This window comes from Oncorhynchus clarkii, chromosome 15, assembly GCF_045791955.1.
Source record: "Oncorhynchus clarkii lewisi isolate Uvic-CL-2024 chromosome 15, UVic_Ocla_1.0, whole genome shotgun sequence".
NCBI classification, from domain to species: Eukaryota; Metazoa; Chordata; class Actinopteri; order Salmoniformes; family Salmonidae; genus Oncorhynchus; species Oncorhynchus clarkii.
Window position 1 is genome coordinate 20,362,984 of NC_092161.1, and position 21,794 is coordinate 20,384,777.

General features: G+C 44.8%; 1 protein-coding gene across 12 annotated transcripts in view; it reads right to left on the reverse strand.

Moving 5' to 3' along the window:
• The window catches only part of LOC139367028 (receptor-type tyrosine-protein phosphatase mu-like), a 296,813-nt gene that overhangs the window by 19,326 nt on the left and 255,693 nt on the right, over positions 1 to 21,794 (reverse strand). For all 12 annotated transcript variants that reach the window (XM_071104931.1, XM_071104928.1, XM_071104927.1 and 9 more), the window contains 6 exons: positions 21,391 to 21,478; positions 20,138 to 20,214; positions 11,968 to 12,004; positions 7,210 to 7,307; positions 2,582 to 2,698; positions 298 to 452 (listed from right to left, as the gene is read on the reverse strand). In XM_071104931.1, coding sequence (XP_070961032.1) covers positions 298 to 452; positions 2,582 to 2,698; positions 7,210 to 7,307; positions 11,968 to 12,004; positions 20,138 to 20,214; positions 21,391 to 21,478 — 572 coding nt within the window. The remainder of the gene's footprint in view (positions 1 to 297; positions 453 to 2,581; positions 2,699 to 7,209; positions 7,308 to 11,967; positions 12,005 to 20,137; positions 20,215 to 21,390; positions 21,479 to 21,794) is intronic.

Here is a 21,794-nt window from a genome sequence, read left to right on the forward strand (position 1 = left end):
ATTTGGATTGGAAACATCAGTACAGATTGTACATGACAGTCTAAACAGTTGGAGGTGTGGCTGACAATAGCAGATCCACTTTATTTAGTGTGGCTGATCTTGGGAGTGAGATGACTTTTCTAATATCCATTAGGAACTTCTTTCTGAGTCATACCGGATGAAGAGAGTCAGAGAGAGAGAGAGAAAATAGAGCGAGAGGGAGGCGAGAGAAAGAGATGGAAAGAGAGATGAGAGATGGAAAGAGAGAAAGGTAGAGATGTATACAGACAGCCAGAAGCCACAGAGAGTGTGTCTGACCTGCAGTGGACTACCATGGGCCCGGCGTTGGCAGGGGTCTTGGACTTGACCCTGCGTACGAAGCCAAGCAGGCCGGTGGCGTGGTAGGGCACCCCGTGGTCCGGCCAGCCCGTGAAGTGGAACTGACGGATCTCCCGGATCTCATGGGCTCCCCTCTAGAGAGAGAAGACCGAAAGATACACAGTTGATTACTTCATTTGGATTCACAAGTACCAAGGACACAAACATTAGAGGTCATACAGATGCCTGGACTTCTGACACACGCACATGTATATGCACGCACCCACACACGCACACCCAAACAGACCCAGAGCTTTTAACTTTGAGCAGCAGCTCCCTCTCCTCTCCTCTCCTCTCCCTCTCTCTCTCCCACTGTACCTCCCTATAAGCACTTTAAAGTTAGCTGTTTTCATGATCAAAGTTGTGTTTTGATCTTGGGGGGAGGGACTAAAGTAGATAAAGCAGGGATGACAAAGCCCATCTCTGGGGGGATGGAAGAGGAGAAAAACAGCTGGAGGAGAGTGGTGATTCACACACACAGCAAGCAGGCTGGATACAGACGGCAGGGCGGACACCCGTCTGAGCCTTGAGCGAGCGAGCACGCACGCACGCACACGCACGCACGCACACACGCACACACGCACGCACACACACACACACACACACACACACACACACACGCACGCACGCACACACACGCACGCACACACGCACACACGCACACACACACACACACACGCACACACACACACACATACGGCAGGGGAAATATTCACAGCTTAAAAGCCCATGGGGATAGAAGAAGTGGAAAAGTGGAGAGGCCTGGTAACAGCTCTGAGTACAATAGGATGAGAAACAAAATGGCTACGATACAGACAGACAGGCATTCTGAAAGACAGATGGACCTATTATAAAGGAAGTATCTAAGAACCTTCAGTAAAGTAGTGGTGAGTACATGAAGCTCTGTCCATTTATTTGCCTCATGCAGCATCACATCTCCTTCACATAGAGTTGATCAGACTGTTGATTGTGGCCTGTGGAATGTTGTCCCACTCCTCTTTAATGGCTGTACGAAGTTTCTGGATGTTGTCGGGAACTAGAAAACGCTGTCGAACACGTCGATCCAGAGCATCCCACACATGCTCAATGGGTGACATGTCTGGTGAGTGTGCAGGCCATGGAAGAACTGGGACATTTTCAGCTTCCAATTGTGTACAGATCCTTGTGACATGGGGCCCGTGCATTATCATGCTGAAACATGAGGTGATGGCGGCTGATGAATGGCAGGACAATGGGCATCAGGATCTTGTCAAGGTACCTCTGTGCATTCAAATTTCCACCGATTAAATGCAATTGTGTTCGTTGTCGATTGCTTATTCCTGCCCATAGCATAAACCCACCACCACGGGGCACTTTGTTCACAACATTGACATCAACAAATCGCTCGCCCACACGACACCATGCATCTGCCCAATACAACTGAAGCCGGGATAAATCTGGGAAGCGCACATTTCTCCAGTCTGCTAGTGGCCATCAAAGGTGAGAAATTGACCACTGAAGTCGGTTACGACGCCAAACTGCAGTCGGGTCAAGACCCTGGTGAGGACGAGGTGCACGCATATGAGCTTCCCTGAGACGGTTTCTGACAGTATATGCAGCAATTCTTTGGTTGTGCAAACCCACAGTTTCATTAGTGACAGTCCGGTTGGCTGGTCTCAGATGATCCCGCAGGTGAAGAAGTCGAATGTGGAGGTCCTGGGCTGGCGTGGTTATATGTGGTCTGCGGTTGAGAGGCCGTTTGGACATACTGCCAAATTCTCAAAAACAATATTTAGGGTAGAGAAATTAACATTAAATTATCTGGCAACAGCTCTGGTGAACATTCCTGCAGTCAGCATGCCAATTGCACGCTCCCTCACAACTTGAGACATCTGTGGCATTGTTTTGTGTGACAACACTCAGAGTGGTATTTTATTGTCCCCAGCACAAGATGCACCTGTTTAATGATCATGCTGTTTAATCATCTTCTTGATATGCCACATCTGTCAGGTGGATGGATTATCTTGGCAAATGCTCAGTAACAGGGATGCAAACAAATTTGTGCAGAAAATGCTAGAGAAATTAGCTTTTTATGCATATAGAACATTTCTGGGATCTTTTATTTCAGCTCATGAAACATGGGACCAACACTTTACATGTTGCCTTTATATATAATACATACAATGGAAAACAATACACTACAATTAATAACTTCCAATATCATGATCACTTAGAGTGTCCGTACCTTTTCCACGGCGAAGGTCCTGATGACGTACTCTGACAGCAGCTGGGTCTCGATGAGGGTCACCTTCATGTCCCTGTAGATCTCAGTGTCATCAGGCCAGTACTTACAGCACTTCACCTGAGGGGACAGAGGGGACACAGCGTGTAATGGGATGACCTGACCGCAGTTTAGTTGCTTGAAATATATTTTCTGTTCGTTCAAGGTGAAAACCTGACAGACATTTTTGCCTAGTTTGGAACTTAATGTACTTACTTCTGTGTGGTGAGTTTGGGAGCTTTGGGACGAGAATGTGTGCATGTTACTGAAGGTAGTCTATTGTGTAAGGTGTTGTTGGACAACAGTTAATTTGTGAGTCAACTCAAAAAGTTTTTTCCCATTAAAGTTCTGTAAATATTATTCTGCTCTCAGTGAATTGTGATGAAAAAGCATTGTTGCCACGAGGAGTAATGTTGACATTACAGGTTCACCTCAATCACAGAACACACAGACAGACCACTCCTTTAACATCACAACCACTACAGTCCAGTTTGACCACTATCACACACTTTATGATCACTTTAAACTGGGCATCAACCATCCAACAGTGTGACGTATGACTCTCAATGGACAAGACGAAAGGTCTGAGAAGGTCATGTCAGCTTGTGAAATTGTTGTGTCTGAAATGGCACCCTATTCCCTGTATAGCGCACTACTTTGGCAAACTATTTCCTGTATATAGCACTACTTTGGCACCCTATTTCCTGTATATAGCACTACTTTGGCACACTATTTCCTGTATATAGCACTACTTTGGCACACTATTTCCTGTATATAGCACTACTTTGGCACACTATTTCCTGTATATAGCACTACTTTGGCACACTATTTCCTGTATATAGCACTACTTTGGCACACTATTTCCTGTATATAGCACTACTTTGGAACCCTAGAGTGCCATTTGAGACGCAGCCAGTGAGTGACATCTTGGTGCTGTCCCATATAGCGACAGGCAGGTGGCCCTCCTCTTTGTTAGAGCAGATGCTCAATGTCCCAGCTCTAATTACCCATACTGCACCACTGGGCTCTTTCCTCATTAAGAGGTTGTGAACCCTGGGGTCACCAGAAGTCGCACAGCGCAGGTTCTATGATGATACCACTTCACTTATCTGGCCCCTCCCCCACAGTAAGAGGTGTAAGAGCATATAGGCCTATTTCGTACACAGTGGAAATTACTTCCCTAATTTGGCAACTGAACAATCAATGAAATTCAACAAAAGTTTGAGCCTCTTCTTCACAGTCTCTGTTTTAGTTTTTTCAGTCTTGGATTTTCTGACGGTATCCTCTCTCTCCCGCTCTCTCTCTGCTCCCTCCCTCCGTCCTCTTCTCTGTCACTCACACCAGCCTTATCTTCCCTCCGGGTCATCCTTATCTTCCTCTCCATTTCTCCATCTGTCTGTCCTCTTTTCCCTCCCTACCGTCCTCCTCTTCCTCCACCCTTCCTCTCCCCTCCCCTGCTGTCTCCTTTGTGATAGTGTAATTAGGGAGGGGGGGCAATCTAATTGGTGATATAATTGTGTTTTAATGGCCAAGTACATTATTCTCCCGCAGCTCCGCCTTAGTCACGCTAGCTGTCAGCACTGGAAGCAATTATAGTTGCTTCTCTGGAGAGGACCGGAAAACATTGTTTAACTGCGATAGGAATCTCTGTTTTCTTAAATGATATTCCTATCTGTCTTCTGTGACAGTGTTGATCATGGAGAGACCAATATAGAATAATAATATGAGTGTTTCCAAGAGGCAGGGTTTCCCTGGTGGCTTCCTTGGTATAAAAAAAGACACAGCTATACCTTATCAAAGTATTTAGTATTCAACTGGTCATAATGAACAAATCGTCAATTAGTAGCAGCGGTCTGACTGTAACAGAAATAACTGGAAATGATTTGATATTGAGATAAAAACAGTTGCATTGGAATTGGACCTTTCAGCAAGAATATAAAGAGATGTTAGAGAGACCCTACTTCCATTCACACACACATTAGTGAGTTACTCTTGCATGTAAACAGTATGATGGAAGTACCATTGTGACAAACCATTTCGTGGTTTGATTTGATTATCTGTCGAGCATTTTTTATTTGTATTGAACCTATATTTAACTAGGCCAGTCAATTAAGAACAAATTATAATTTACAATGACGGCCTACCTCGGCCAAACCCTATCCCGGGAGACGCTGGGTCAATTGTGCGCCGCCCTATGGGACTCCCAATCACAGCCGGTTGTGGTAAAGCCTGGAATCGAACCAGGGTCTGTAGTGACGCCTCTAGCACTGAGATGCACTGCCTTAGACCGCTGCGCCACCCGGGAGCATGATCCATTTTAATACATGGTTTATGATGGTGAACTGTAGTTTTGTATTTCATGTCTTTACAGTACTGAACCGCTCAATTACATGTAATTGGTACATTCAGATCTTGGAAGCCATATTCTAAAGTAGGTTGCATGAATATGCTTCCTTATGCCCTAATCTCCTACTAGGCCCTGTTTCCTGATATAGCCTTTAAGAGGAATCTCAATGTCGTTGGAGAAGATTTTAAGATGATCCCATAAGGTTTCTATTGAAGGACACATAACTAGTAGCCTAAAGAATTTCAGATCGCTGTGTCCCATGTGCTTTCCTTCTTGTGGGAAGCCCAGACAAGAGCTTATTAAATGTTTTGGGCGACCCGACCAAACTCATACAGCAATTTGAGTTATTGATCTTTCATTGTCATTGAAAGCAAGTTTAAGAAGCTGTAAATATGTTCTACGTGCACTATTTCTATGCTTCATGTTCTTAAGTTTAGTTTTTTCCTCTTTTACTTTCGGTTTTGTACACCAGCTTCAAACAGCTGAAAATACTATATTTTTGGTTGTGAAAAATATATTTCACAGCGGTTTAGATGGCACAATAATTCTCTACATAATGACTGCTTGTTTTGTCACAAACTGAAATTAGGCGAACTATTAGAATTTTACCAAGCAGGAAATGGTAAAGCGATTCCTGCATTGTGGATCTTTAAAGAATGCCAATCTAGGACAGCTATCTGGAACAACTAGTTCTCTTATACCTACCACCACAGAGACTAATACGGCTTTGTCAAACTAGTGCCACTTCCATTCTCTCTGGTGTTGTGTGCCACACTGGTTAAGCATGTAAGGACAGCAGGCGACGGTTCTGAGAGGATCTTGGATGGAGTACATGATCCGTGATAGGAAGAGAGGTTTAACAATACAAAGCACTCCTACTGGTCACAGAGTGTAGTGTAGCCTTAAAACATAAATACACTCACACAAAATAAAACATTGGGAGGATGATTTGGGCTAATACGATTAGCTATCCATTGGAATCTTACTAGGTACCTCATCACCATCTGACAGGATAAATAAAGTGTACAGGGTCACTGTGGAGCTGACTGGAGTTTCAGCCCTGATCATCAGTGAAAGGAAGTTAGGTATCCAGTGACACGATCATAAACTGTATGGAGCTCAAGTCAAGACGCTCCAGATCCTCCAGCCTCTCAGATCCCCCTGATACTTCAGCTAGCTTATCCCTGAAGAGCATCCTATAGATGAAGTCTTGGCAGAAATATCCTATTAATCCCAACTGTGTCTGACAGCTACGATGAAGATGATCAGCCAGCGATATGCTTTGGGTGGCTGCCTGCGCCACTCACTAACACATTATCTGGGGTAGTGTTATTCTCCACGTCTAGTTGTGCCTTGTGCTCCCTCCACCTGCGGTCCAGAAGGGATGTAGAAACAGGAGCGAAGCTATATCGAAAACAAACAAAACTGCTTGGCATGAACGCGAAAAGCGACAGAAGCCTGGGAGAAGGGATTTTCCAAAGTTCATCAGTGGTGAAGCGGCCTAGCAGACAATGGCTGTGGAGTGAGTGGTTTTTATTATTATGGTGGAAAAGAATGCCGCTGTGCCTTCCTGCCTGCCGACCCTGGCCTGCCTGCAGCCCACTGAAAGGGCCTGGAGATTGGAGACTCAACAGGGGGCAAGATGGGACAGCCAGGGCTGAGTGGTTAAAACAATAGCACCAGGTGGTGGGAGGATTCACCCGCTTGGCTAGCGCTTTGTGGCCGTGCATCACTCGGTTCCCTTTTGTTGATTTGATATGGTGCCAGCGGGAGTTGGGGCCCTTCCTTAAATGAGCCACTGACAGGTTAGGCATGCCTTCTCTGTCGTTGTGTGTATGAGTGTGTGCGTGAGAGTGTGTATGATTGTGTGTGTGTGTGCGCGTGCGTGCGTATTGTTATGGGTTTGACCGTTTCAGAGAGCTTATTCGACTAACCGGTCAGATCACTCTCTGATCACGCCTCTCAAGGCTTTAACCAATGGTTGATTGGCTTGAACAAGGTCTGTACCCACACGGGACATTACACCCCAGTAGATTGACATTGTCTAGCGTTGCTTTCCAGAAAACACTCAAATGTTGGGCCCCTGGTTTCTGTATGCCAGGCCTGGAAAATGTCCACCTTTTAGTTTACTTTATTTATTGGTTGAATCAATAAAATGTACCAGAACTGAGTTTGTCTTTAGTGTGTGTAATGTGTGACTGTGTGTGTGTTTGTTTGTGTGTGTCTGTGGTCTCGTGGTACTCACCCTGCCCACCTCCACCAGGTTGGTCACCATGACGATGGTTGCAGTGTTCTCATGCCACACCATCCTCCAGAAATCATAGACTGTCTCTTGCATGGGCCCTGAGGAGAGACAGAGGGACAGAGAGAGAGAGCGAGCGAGGGAGAGAGAGAGGGAAAGAAGAGAAAGGGTGTGAGTGTGTGTATGCGAAGCTCTTTGTGACCATACGGACATGTTATGAATCACGTTATGAATGACACCAACATGTGATTTTCCAATATAAAAAGTGTGTGTATTGTCCAAATATTGTCAGGATTGTCAGATCCTCTACTTATACCAGGTTATTCTCATACTAATTCAATGCTCATCACATCCTTGTTAGCGTTTTTTCACATTTGTCGATTACTTGCTTGTTTTCTGAGCAATGAAAAGTGCACAGGTTCAGCTGGTTAACACCTTGTTTTTCCCAGTTGAACTTTATCAACACAGGACACTGGGGCTGTGTGCCTGTACATTCTGATCACTGTTGACAGGGCAATCAGCTAATGCTTGGATCTAAGTCAACACACACGCGGTGAATGACAAGAAGCTTAACGCCAGGAAGGGGGACAGAAATCTGTGCACACACTCTCAATTAACTCCTACACACTTTAATGTGGGCCGTGTTTAAGATTGCACCGAGCAATAAAGGATCCCTGGAAGGAATTAAGAATTACTAATTTAATTAATTCAAATTAGCATTGTTTTTTAATCAACTGGCAAATGCAAAAAAAATACTTTGGACGAGCTAATTAGCTCATGCAAATCCGTGTGTGTGTGTCCTCGAGAGCTGTGGCGTGTGTACCGCCAGCCACAGCAAATTGCTTCCAACAGCTAAAACATACACATGCGTGAGCACACACACACGTGCGCATACACACACGAAGCTCCCTGCAGATGTTCCATATTCATGCTCACACAAACAGCCGCATTACCAAAAACACTGGTGTCGCATTTTAAAATGCTTGAGAATTCGCCGGATGACAATTCCAGGTGCCTTTACCTCTAGTGCGAGCGAGCCGGTTTTCACATGCTCTCCTGGTATTCATAACCATCTCTCCAAGGAACAAGAGCCTATTCACTCCCTGATCTCCCTTGGCCCCCTTCACTCCTCCTAACAGCAACCCTCACCATTCTAGACGTATTATTTTCTTTCTAAATTAAAGGCAGATTCAGTTCAATCAGAACAGTGTATGTCCTACAGTTACTCATCCACCCAGGGATAGGAAGGTTTTTTTCTCTGGAGGAAGTGATGGTGTTATGTAGATGATATGAAAAAAGGACTGCACTCGGGATGAATGGAGGTTTGATCTCCCAACTATTTCCTTCTAAGAGCTCTATACAAGTACCTCCCCCCTTCCCTTCCTCCCTCCTTTCCCCTCCTTATGAACACACTTCGTGAACCTGTGAGACGTTTGCCAACTAAACCAGTCATCTGTGTTGACACAGTGTTAACAGTGGGTATGTACAACTGTGTAGAGAAAGAAAGTCTCGGCGGAGGAGAGGCGCGAAGCGCGGCTGGTGTCGTCGTCTGGGAGAAGAAAATGTGACACGACGCATCATCGTTGAGCAGCTGCGGTAAATGGCCTAGTGCGGCAGAGGGTAAAGCCAAGTCATGCAACTCCAATTAGTTGTGGAGAAGAGATTCTCCCATGGCGCACTGGGGAAATAGGACAAGGAAGTAGGAGAAAAAAGCTAAACAAAATCTTCACAGACGGCTGGAGTGGACAGGCTGTCAGAGGAGAGGCTCTGTCGTCGCAATGCTTTTCACCCTGGCACCCCGCCAGCCACAGATACAGACACACAAATTGCTGGGATTCTTCAGGAGGGAAGGAGACTAGGATATTTCTTTGCACTTTTTTTCCCCTAGAAAGAGAAACATGCCAGCCAGCCAGCGATTGTGTGAGGTCCGAGTTAATAAAGAAAGGTTGTATGTATTTTAATAAATGATATTGTATTAAAAAGGCTATACAGACCTTTAGCTTCTGGGGGTGCTCTTGAGAGAAAAGGGGTGAATGGACAAAATGCACCTCCCCACACCCATGAGTAAAAACATACACTGAGTGTACAAAACATTAGGAACCCCTTCTTAATATTGAGTTGCACCCCCTTTTGCCCTCAAAAAATTCTCAATTTGTAAGGGCAGGGACTCTGTGTCGAAAGTGTCAATGTGTCGAAAGCGTTCCACAGGGATACTGGCCCATGTTGACTCCAGTGCTTCTCACAGTTGTGTTAAGTTGGCTGGATGTCCTTTGGGTGGTGGACCATTCATGATAGACACGGGAAACTGTTGAGCGTGAAAAACCCAGCAGCATTGCAGTTCTCGACACATTCCAACCGGTGTGCCTGACACCTACCACCATACCACGTTCAAAGACACGTCAATGTTTTGTCTTACACATTCACATTCTCAATGGCACTCCTACACAATCCATGTCTCTATTGTTTCAAGGCTTAAAAATACTTCTTTAACATCTCCTCTGCTTCATCTAGACTGATTGAAGTGGATATAACAAGTGACATAAATAAGGGATCATATATTTCACCTGGTCAGTCTATGTCATGGAACGAGCCGGTGTTCTTAATGTTTTGTACACTCAGTGTATATTGTTTGGGATCCCATGCTGAATGTCCGTGACTGACAAGCGCCCGATTGGCCTGAAGCACATCTGCCTTTGATCTGTGCAAGATCTCTGCTTATTACGATTTTCCTCTCTCTCCACCCAAAAAAAAAATTCTCTTTGAAAGCTGCCCTCTAATTGCAAACGCCGGCATAACATTGAAAAAAACTAAACATGGAGAGTCCGCTGCCAACTCTGTCTGAGACTGGTGTGCTCTATTATTTTCTCTCCTATTCAACGTATAGTATGACTGTGTATAGTAAATATTGTATAGTCTCATCATAAAATAGGATGGAGGTCAACCCTCTCCTAGTCTCATTCACCAGCCGGCACTCTCTCTGTTGGAAGCAATTCACCTGGGGGTTAAGACACACTATCGGGGACTAGGTATGTGTGTCCACTTGACTGTTAGCGCAGCCTGCGTTTCACTCAGTGTCATTCGTCACAGAACAGGTGTAGTTCTTCTGAGGAGACAGAGAACGGCAAGGCGGACGGCCTGGGAGGCCAGCACTCCAATAAACAGGTCATTATGCAACTTCCAGACCCACAGGACACCAGACTATCTACTAGGTCATTATGCAGCTCCTAGACCACCAGACTGTCTACTAGGTCATTATGCAGCTCCCAGACCCACCAGACTGTCTACTAGGTCATTATGCAGCTCCTAGACCACCAGACTGTTTACTGGGTCGTTATGCAGCTCCCAGACCCATTAGACCACCAGACTGTTTACTGGGTCGTTATGCAGCTCCCAGACCCAGTAGACCACCAGACTGTCTACTAGGTCATTATGCAGCTCCCAGACCCATTAGACCACCAGACTGTCTACTAGGTCATTATGCAGCTCCCAGACCCATTAGACCACCAGACTGTCTACTAGGTCATTATGCAGCTCCCAGACCCAGTAGACCACCAGACTGTCTACTAGGTCATTATGCAGCTCCCAGACCCACTAGACCACCAGACTGTCTACTAGGTCATTATGCAGCTCCCAGACCCACTAGACTGTCTACTAGGTCATTATGCAGCTCCCAGACCCAGTAGACCACCAGACTGTCTACTAGGTCATTATGCAGCTCCCAGACCCACTAGACCACCAGACTGTCTACTAGGTCATTATGCAGCTCCCAGACCCACTAGACTGTCTACTAGGTCATTATGCAGCTCCCAGACCCAGTAGACCACCAGACTGTCTACTAGGTCATTATGCAGCTCCCAGACCCAGTAGACCACCAGACTGTCTACTAGGTCATTATGCCGCTCCCAGACCCAGTAGACCACCAGACTGTCTACTAGATCATTATGCAGCTCCCAGACCCACCAGACTGTCTACTAGGTCATTATGCAGCTCCCAGACCCAGTAGACCACCAGACTGTCTACTAGGTCATTATGCAGCTCCCAGACCCAGTAGACCACCAGACTGTCTACTAGGTCATTATGCAGCTCCCAGACCCAGTAGACCACCAGACTGTCTACTAGGTCATTATGCAGCTCCCAGACCCAGTAGACCACCAGACTGTCTACTAGGTCATTATGCAGCTCCCAGACCCACTAGATGACCACACTGTCTACTTGGTCTTACTGTGCTGGATTGGCTGTCTCTACTCGGAGTGAGCGTGGAATGGAATTACCTTCGCGCGGCTGGCCGAGAAAACATTGCCTCCAAGAATTCAACAACAATTAACGATCAATCAGAGCTCACCTCCAGCGGGATTGTGGGAAAAGCGTATGCCTGCCAGATTAATGCAGTAATACAACACACACGTTTAGACATTCATGTGCATGTACACACACCACGCCAGTACACATGAACTTATCCATTTATTTATTACTGCAATCCTCACCCCTCCCCTTTTGCTCACACAACTGATTAATTGTTCTAAGACGCTACTTCAGCACAACAAGGCTTGGACAGGCTGAAGGGAATAAAGGAGGGGGGAGAGGTTGGTTAGAGAGGGAGAGAGAGGGGAGTCCCACAGCTTTTTACAGATCTCTTGTATATCTGTGTTGACAGCTCTGGTGAGGCTGTCATACTGAACAGCAGACTAAAGACTTGCAGATCCAACAACAATACTGAGATATTCAGACAAGATCAAGTTTGTCGTGTGTTTCTGTTCTTACCTTGGGTAGCAATGTAGTGATTTGGCCTGTGGTAGCCCTGAAATCCGAAAGAGAAACAAATTAAAATTTTCAGCACACAGATGTCAGTATTGAATAAACTGAAGAATACAGTACAATGGGCATATTTGTTTACTTGAGTCAAGAAGTGAAACATGCTGCGGTGAAAACACATTTCAAAACATATTTTTTGTCTTAAATTACTAATTAATTCAAACCAAGTAGAAAGAAAATGTTTATTTGGATTCCATTTGAAAATACGTGCAAAAGCTTGTCTTCTAAAATAATGACAACAACATGACAGCAACCACTCTAACATCCCGGGGATGTCAGCAGCATTTCTCTTTCTCAAAGAATTCCTGCGGTCGGTTCACTTAAAGTGCACTGACAGCATATTTTCGATGGATAATACAGTCTGTGAACACGCACACGGCTGAGTTATTCTTCTGCTGTGTGGCTCTTATCTTCGGAATAGGCTCAATCTCAGAGGGATTACTCTAATCCCCTCAAATTTCATTTGGCGAGCATCTTGTATCCTAGCGAGGCCTACTGTACACGGTGGGAAGCTAAATGTTGGAATAAAGAGCCGTTCTCACCCACCACAAAGTCTGACCTATTGTCTTCATCTGGTCCAGCTCTTATCCACGCCATCTGGTCCAGCTCTTATCCACGCCATATTCCCTTTACCTCAACTATAATTAACATGGAATATAATTGGACTGAATCAAACAGGGACACCTCATCCCTCTTCTCTGATATTCTGGGCTCTCCGTCTCTCTGGGCTCTGATAGGCTGGGCTCCCTGAGACTTGTTTATCCTCTTGCTCTACATACTATCGAGGAGTTCCCACTGTGGGAGCACACGTGGCGATGAATATCAACTATGGCTATAGAGTTAGTTAGCGAGAGGCTATTAGGAGAAGGGTTCATTGGCTGGTCACGTATTCTATGTGATCATCATGTTGGAAGAAAGGTTTAGACTTCTGTTCTGACCTTCTGAAATTCCACTTAATTGGGACCTGTTAGGTCTGTGCCTGGGAGACGAGCAGCACTCACACAGATGCTGCCGAGTTCACTGACTGAATGCACCACACACACAGCCAACTGCTATGGTCGTTGTCATGCCAATGACCAAAGGAGTTGGTGAGACAGCACTACAGAAACAGGCTAGAGAAACACTGGGAGGGAACAGAAACCCAGACAGACAGTCTGCAGGGAGAGGAGAGGGCAGGTGCAGCGGAGGGAGGTAGTGTACAGATGTCTTCATGTCCGTGTCACCACGAGTCCTCTGGGGTCAAGCTGTAATTAGCTACATAGGTGACCTTGCAGAGCAGTAAGACGCGGAATGCTAATTCAACACATACGACTGGACACACGAGTGTGCTGCCAAACACGCGCGCACACACACAAACACAGTCAAATTGTATTCATGGAATGTTTTAATGAGTACTGTAAGGTTGATGCTTATGATTCTCTGTGAGAGGAACATTGCATTATCATAGGAGGCTTCTTGCAACAAGATAACAATTCCTCGTTTTGAAACGCAAAACATCTACAAAGTCAATGGGCAAATTCTCACCTCTCATATAATATCCTCCAGAATCACCTTGTTGCTATCAAGAACAATGCGAACAGTGAAACAAAGCCAGATGAAACCATATCCACTTAGACTGCTGTCTAACGCGTACCAACTCCGGTCTTGACAACGAGAGCGGACGCTTTCAGAATTATCTCTTTATCAATCTGTGAGCACCTGAACACAATGTCTCCGACATGAAGACGCCATGTGGGCGTGTGGAAATTATTTACAGGCCCTTTCATTTCGAGAGATAGCGACTTGTTCCACCTACGCTGCAAATTTACCCTAATTTACACTGGCCTTTGAAGACGAGAGAGCTAAGTGTGCTAATGTGGCTAATGACATGTGAAAGCAAAGCTTGGCGTGGAGGTAGAGGGGGAGATGAGGAGTGAGGCGAGGAGGAGACAAGGGAGGTAAGTATACGCAGGGGGAGGTTGGTTGGCATTGGTGGCACCATGCCAGCTGGTTGATGGGAGAGGAAAATAACATTGACTGTCAACAGCAATAGCCAGGGGGGTAAACAAGGAGTGGGCTTCTAGTGTTAAACGGTCACCCGGGAAACAAACTAATGGCCCTACAGTATGTACTGGCTGTGGACAGACTGTATCCAGAACATAGAGATGGACAGTGTTCTAGTTCTAATTCCATAGTCCGGACTGGATATACAGGACACATGGTGGTCAAAGGCAGCTCTGTTTACGCCACAGCATAGATGGACATTTGGCTCACATTTGTGATGAATGTGTGTGTGTGCGTGCATGTGAGAGACAGTTGTGGAAATCTCCAGAGTGTGTCACTGACTATCTCTTCTTTCTTCTCTCGTTATCTCTGCTGTGTCTCTCAGGTTCAACAAAAAAGATGACTCCATTTTGTTTTACTTCTACATAAATCTATGTTGTACAATCAGCATCCACACAACAGCCTCTTGCATGGCCACCGGATGGTTCACAATCACAGTTGGTACAGAAGCTTATCGTTTTTTGGACACAATGACAGATTCATTGAAGTATCACAAAGGCTTTTTCTCAATTTCACACACCCGGCGTGATAGCGGCAGGGGGACTGCTGACCTGTGGCACAAGCAGGGCTTGTGGTGTGTGTGTGTGTGTGTTTACCGGGACCCTGCTGTTTGTCAGTCCATGACCCAAAGTGTGGGCTCTGTTTACATCTGAGGCTCAAAACAAATCTTTCAAAACTTTCTGACGGGCCATCTGGATCAATGCCCCATCTCTCTCGCTCTCAAAAATATGAAACGCAACATGCAACAATTTCAAAGATTTTACCGAGTTACAGGTCATATAAGGAAATCTGTCAAATTAAATAATCTCTAATCTCTGGACTTCACATGACTAGGAATACAGATATGCATCTGTTGGTTACAGATACCTTAAAAAAGATAGGGTGTGGATCAGAAAACCAGTCAGTATAAGGTGTGACCACCATTTGCTTCATGCAGCGCGACACAACTCACATAGAGTTGATCAGGCTGTTGATTGTGACCTGTGGAATGTTGTCCCACTCTTCTTCAATGGCTGTGCAAAGTTGCTGGATATTGTCAGGAACTGGAACACGCTGTCTTACATGTTGATCCAGAGCATCCCAAACATGCTCAATGGGTGACATGTCTGTTGAGTATGCAGGCCATGGAAAAACTGGGACATTCTCACCCTCCAGGAATTGTGTACAGATCCATGCAACATCCTGAAACATGAGGTGATGGTGGCAGATGAATGGCACGACAATGCAATTGTGCTTGCTGTGTGTAGCTTATGCCTGCCCATGCCATAACCCCACCGCCACCATGGGGCACTCTGTTCACAACATTGACATCAGCAAACCGCTCGCCCACACAACATCACACACGGTCTGTCATCTGCCCGGTACAGTTGAACCAGCATTCATCCGTGAAGAACGCACTTCTCCAGTGTGCCAGTGGCCAACAAAGGTGAGCTTTTGCCCACTGAAGTCGGTTACGACGTCGAACTGCAGTCAAGTCAAGACCTGGTGAGGAAAACGAGCACGCAGATGAGCTTACCTGAGACAGTTTGTGCAGAAATTATATGGCTGTGCAAACCCACAGTTTCATCAGCTGTCCATGTGGCTAGTCTAAAATGATTCCGCAGGTGAAGAAGCCGGATATGGAGGTCCTGGGCTGGAATGGTTACACGTGGACCAGGATGTCTTGCTATCAGGCAGACTAAATAACTTTTTTGCCCGCTTTGAGGACAATACAGTGCCACTGACACGGCCCGCAACCAAAACATGCGGACTCTCCTTCACTGCAGCCGAGGTGAGTAAAACATTTAAACGTGTTAACCCTCGCAAGGCTGCAGGCCCAGACGGCATCCCCAGCCGCGCCCTCAGAGCATGCGCAGATCAGCTGGCTGGTGTGTTTACGGACATATTCAATCAATCCCTATCCCAGTCTGCTGTTCCCACATGCTTCAAGAGGGCCACCATTGTTCCTGTTCCCAAGAAAGCTAAGGTAGCTGAGTTAAATGACTACCGCCCCGTAGCGCTCACTTCCGTCATCATGAAGTGGTTTGAGAGACTAGTCAAGGACCATATCACCTCCACCCTACCTGACACCCTAGACCCACTCCAATTTGCTTACCGCCCAAATAGGTCCACAGACGATGCAATCTCAACCACACTGCACACTGCCCTAACCCATCTGGACAAGAGGAATACCTATGTGAGAATGCTGTTCATCGACTACAGCTTAGCATTTAACACCATAGTACTCTCCAAACTCGTCATCAAGCTCGAGACCCTGGGTCTCGACCCCGTCCTGTGCAAATGGGTACTGGATTTCTTGACGGGCCGCCCCCAGGTGATGAGGGTAGGTAACAACATCTCCACCCCACTGATCCTCAACACTGGGGCCCCACAAGGGTGAGTTCTGAGCCCTCTCCTGTACTCCCTGTTCACCCACGACTGCGTGGCCATGCACGCCTCCAACTCAATCATCACGTTTGCGGACGACACTACAGTGGTAGGCTTGATTACCAACAACGAGACGGCCTTACAGGGAGGAGGTGAGGGCCCTCGGAGTGTGGTGTCAGGAAAATAACCTCACACTCAACATCAACAAAACAAAGGAGATGATTGTGGACTTCAGGAAACAGCAGAGGGAGCACCCCCCTATCCACATCGACGGGACAGTAGTGGAGAGGGTAGTAAGTTTTAAGTTCCTCGGCGTACACATCACAGACAAACTGAATTGGTCTACCCACACAGACAGCGTGGTGAAGAAGGCGCAGCAGCGTCTCTTCAACCTCATGAGGCTGAAGAAATTCGGCTTGTCACCAAAAGCACTCACAAACTTCTACAGATGCACAATCGAGAGCATCCTGTCGGGCTGTATTACCGCCTGGTACGGCAACTGCTCCGCCCACAACCGTAAGGCTCTCCAGAGGGTAGTGAGGTCTGCACAACGCATCACTGGGGGCAAACTACCTGCCCTCCAGGACACCTACACCACCTGATGTCACAGGAAGGCCATAAAGATCATCAAGGACAACAACCACCCGAGCCACTGCCTGTTCACCCCGCTATCATCCAGAAGGCGAGGTCAGTACAGGTGAATCAAAGCAGGGGCCGAGAGACTGAAAAACAGCTTCTATCTCAAGGCCATCAGACTGTTAAACAGCTACCACTAACATTGAGTGGCTGCTGCCAACATACTGACTCAACTCCAGCCACTTTAATAATGGAAATGTATGTAAAAATATATCACTAGCCACTTTAAACAATGCTACTTAATATACTGTTTACATACCCTACATTACTCATCTCATATGTATATGTATATACTGTACTCTATATAATCTACTGCATATTTATGTAATACATGTATCACTAGCCACTTTAAACTATGCCACTTTGTTTACATACCTTACATAACTCATCTCATATGTATATACTGTACTGTATACCATCTACTCCATCTTGCCTATGCCGTTCTGTACCATCACTCATTCATATATATTTGTGTACATATTCTTTATCCCTTTACACTTGTGTGTATAAGGTAGTAGTTTTATAATTGTTAGGTTAGATTACTCGTTGGTTATTACTGCATTGTCGGAACTAGAAGCACAAGCATTTCGCTACACTCACATTAACATCTGCTAACCATGTGTATGTGACAAATACATTTTATTTGATTTGATTTATTATTAGTATTGGATAGACAAAAAACTGAAGTTTCTAAAACTGTTTGAATGATATCTGTGAGTATAACAGAACTCATATGGCAGGCGAAAACCTGAGAAAGATCCAACCAGGAAGTGGGAAATCTAAGGTTTGTAGTTTTTCAACTCAGCCCCCATTGAAGATACAGGGTGATGTTAGTTATTTTTCACTTCCCAAGGCTTCCACTAGATGTCAACAGTATTTAGAACCTGTTTTGAGGATTCTACTCTAAAGGAGGGGCTCATAAGGGCTCTTTGAGTGAGTGGTATGGCAGAGTGCCACAGCCTCGGTCTGGCGCGCTCACGTGAAAGGTAGCTTCGTTCCACTTAATTTGTACAGACAATTGAATTGTCCGGTTGGAACATTAATGAAGTTTTATGTTAAAAACATCCTAAAGATTGATTCCATACTTACGTTGGCATGTTTCTACGGGCTGTAACAGAACTTTTTGAACTTTTTGTCCGAAGTTCGGCGCGACCTGAATGCGCTTTTGGATTTGTTTACCAAACACCATAACAAAAGAAGATATTTGGACATAACTGATGGACATTATCGAACAAATCAAAACATTTATGGTGGAACTGGGATTCCTGGGAGTGCATTCTGATGAAGATCAAAGGTAAGTGAATATTTAAAATGCTATTTCTGAGCAATGTTGACTACCCAATATGGCAGGTATCTTTTTGGCTGCTTTGTTGTCTAAAGGCTGTACTCAGATTATTGCATGGTTTGCTTTCTCCGTAAAGTTTTTTAAATCTGACACAGCGGTTGCATTAAGGAGATGTTTATCTAAAGTTCCATGTATTATCAATGTTTATTATGAGTATTTCTGTAAATTGATGTGGCAATATCACCGCATGTTTTAGAACTACTGAACGTAACGCGCCAATGTAAACAGATTTTTTAATATAAATATGAACTTTATCAAACAAAACATACATGTATTGTGTAACAAAGTCCTATGAGTGTCATCTGATGAAGATCATCAAAGGTTAGTGATGAATTTTATCTCTATTTCTGCTTTTTGTGACTTTTTGTTTTTCTGTGGCTTGGTGGTGACCTAACAATTGTTTGTAGTGCTCTCGCTGTAAATCATTTTTGTGGCTGGATTAATGAGAATTTTAGCTTTAAAATGGTGTGAAATATTTGTATGCTTGAGGAATTTTAATTATGAGATTTTTGTTGTTTTGAATTTGGCGCCCTGCACTTTCACTGGCTGTTGCGGGGAGTCCTAGACAGGTTCAAAAACAAATGATAGTCCCACTAAGCACTAACCAGATGGGATGGGATGGCATATAGCTGCAGAAAGCTGTGGTAGCCATGCTGGTTAAGTGTGCTTTGAATTCTGAATAAATCACAGAAAGTGTCACCAGTAAAGCACTATCACACCACCTCCATGCTTCACGGTGGGAAACACACATGCGGAGATCATCCTTTCACCTGCTCTGCGTCTCACAAAGACACAGCAGTTGGAACCATAAAGCTCAAATTTGGACTCATCAGACCAAAGGACAGATTTCCAGTGGTCTAATGTCCATTGCTCGTGTTTCTTTGCCCAAGCAAGTCTCTTCTTACTATTGGTGTCCTTTAGTAATGGTTTCTTTGCAACAATTCAACCATGAAATGTGTGATTCACACAGTCACCTCTGAACAGTTGATGTTGAGATGTGTCTATTACTTGAACTCTGTGAAGCATTTATTTGCATTTATCTGCAATTTCTGAGGCTGGTAACTCTAATGAACTTATCCTCTGCTGTAGAGGTAACTCTAGGTCTTCCTTTCCTGTGGCGGTCCTCATGAGAGCCAGTTTCATCACAGCGCTTGATGGTTTTTGTGCACTTGAAGAAACTTTCAAAGTTCTCTTTGCTTACTTGAGCTGTTCTTGCCATAATACCGACTTGGTCTTTTACCAAATAGGGCTGTCTTCTGTATACCACACCTACCTTGTCACAACACAACTGATTTGCTCAAACACATTAAAGCACACAACTTAACAAGGCACACCTTGAATTGAATAGCATTCCAGGTGAAGATGGTTGAGAGAATGCCATGAGTGTTCAATGCTGTAATCAAGGCAAAGGGTGGCTACTTTGAAGAATCTTGTTTTGTTTCAAACTTTTTTGGTTACTACATGATTCCATATGTGTTATTTCATAGTTTTGATGTCTTCACTATTATTCTGCAATGAAGAAAACAGTAAAAATAAAGATAAATCCCGGAATGAGTAGGTGTGTCTAAACTTCTGAATGGTGTGCGGGAAGAGGAGGAGAGTGGGTAGGAGGATTGTGGGTTTAAGCAGGAGCCTGATCATCATCTCATTCCATCTGAGAGCTATGCGTGTGCACAGACACACGCTGGCTGACCTTTATGTCTAAGCCCAGGCTGGTGTTGTACTTACATCCACGTAATTTGCATTAATGTAATCGGAGCTCTGCTCTCCCTCGATAGCCTGCAGCCGGACGCGGGAGTGATCATCTGGATAAAGACAGGACAGAGAGAAAGAAAAACAAGAGAGAGGACGAGAAAACAAGGCCCCATTAGTAATATTGATGAGACAGAGAGGAAAACACTGGTTGGCTATCCCTGTGGAGGAGAGTGTCCACCGAGTTTAAGGTCATCAACTCCTGCACATACTGCAAAACTACCTAGCCACTGTGCTGATGTCTAACATATGCCCTCTAGAACAAAGTCTTTCCTGGGTTAATAAGTTGATTTAGTCCCTATTCATTTGGATACCAGTCAACAATTATTTGTAAGATAACTATGCTGTTCAGTTGTTCAGTTACAGTTTTCAGTTATTGTTTCACCTTAGTTGTTGGGATTCAAAGTGATGGATCTGGGCACAGTAAGAGCCCGTATCACCAGTTAGGTGCAGATAAGTTTGGGCAGTCAACTACTGTGATGTGTGACTCTACTTAATCAAATTCATCACATGACAGAGCTCGGTTGGGAAACAAGTGTCTCTCCATTAGTCATAACAATTCATTATGACTGATAGGAGAACAATCTTCTCTGATCTCCTTCTTTCTCTCCCATTGCACAGAGGAGATGCTAACGTACTCTGAATGATTTATTCACTAATTATTATAACCGACAGAAAACTGTCAGTCCCCCCTAATGTGCCCGCCAGCTCATTGGTTGTCGCGCCATGTACAGCACTGCGATTGGTCAGTTGCTCATTTGCAGGGACAGGAAGTGTCAGGAATCTTATTGACATGGAAATAACTGGGGCGGTCACCTCATTACTGATGGGGTTGTGTGTGTGTGTGTGTGTGTGTGTGTGTGTGTGTGTGTGTGTGTGTGTGTGTGTGTGTGTGTGTGTGTATCGGAGTAGGCCGATGTGGAAAAAATAAATGTGTGAAATGGTTCTGTAGAGAAAGATGGAACCCTAGGCCATGTCAAGGCTCATTTTCATAATTGCCAAGTCAATTAGGACCGCCTGTGTTGTATCCACATGCACATTCAACGTGGTTTGGAATGAGGATCACAGCTTCAAGACACATTTTTCATATGATCCTATCTTTATGTTGCTTTACAATAACAGACAATATATCAATGACATTTTTCACAATAATGTTCACAAATCCATATCTAACCATTAGGGGATTGAATGACAACAACAAATACTGGTGACATATCATTTGTACCCACATGCAATGATGTTTCCGTATCGGTTCTTCATCCTGTTCTCGTCTTTCTTGGCAGAGTCCCATGGTGCAGACTGACCTTCAAAGAAGCTCTGTGGAGAAAAAAAGAGAGAGAGAGAGAGATTGTAAATACAACCTATATTTATGTTTATTTATTTTCCCTTTCATACTTCAACTATTTGCACATCATTACAATACTGTATATAGACATATGACATTTGAAATGTCTATTTAAAAAAACACTTTTGTGAGTGTTTACTGTTCATTTCAATTGTTGTCCTTTTGTTTATTATCTACTTCACTTGCTTTGGCAATGTAAACATGTGTGTTCCCATGCCAATAAAGCCCATTAAATTGGGAGAGAGAAAGAAAGAGAGGACATGAAAGGTCCAAAGGGTTAGGAGGTCA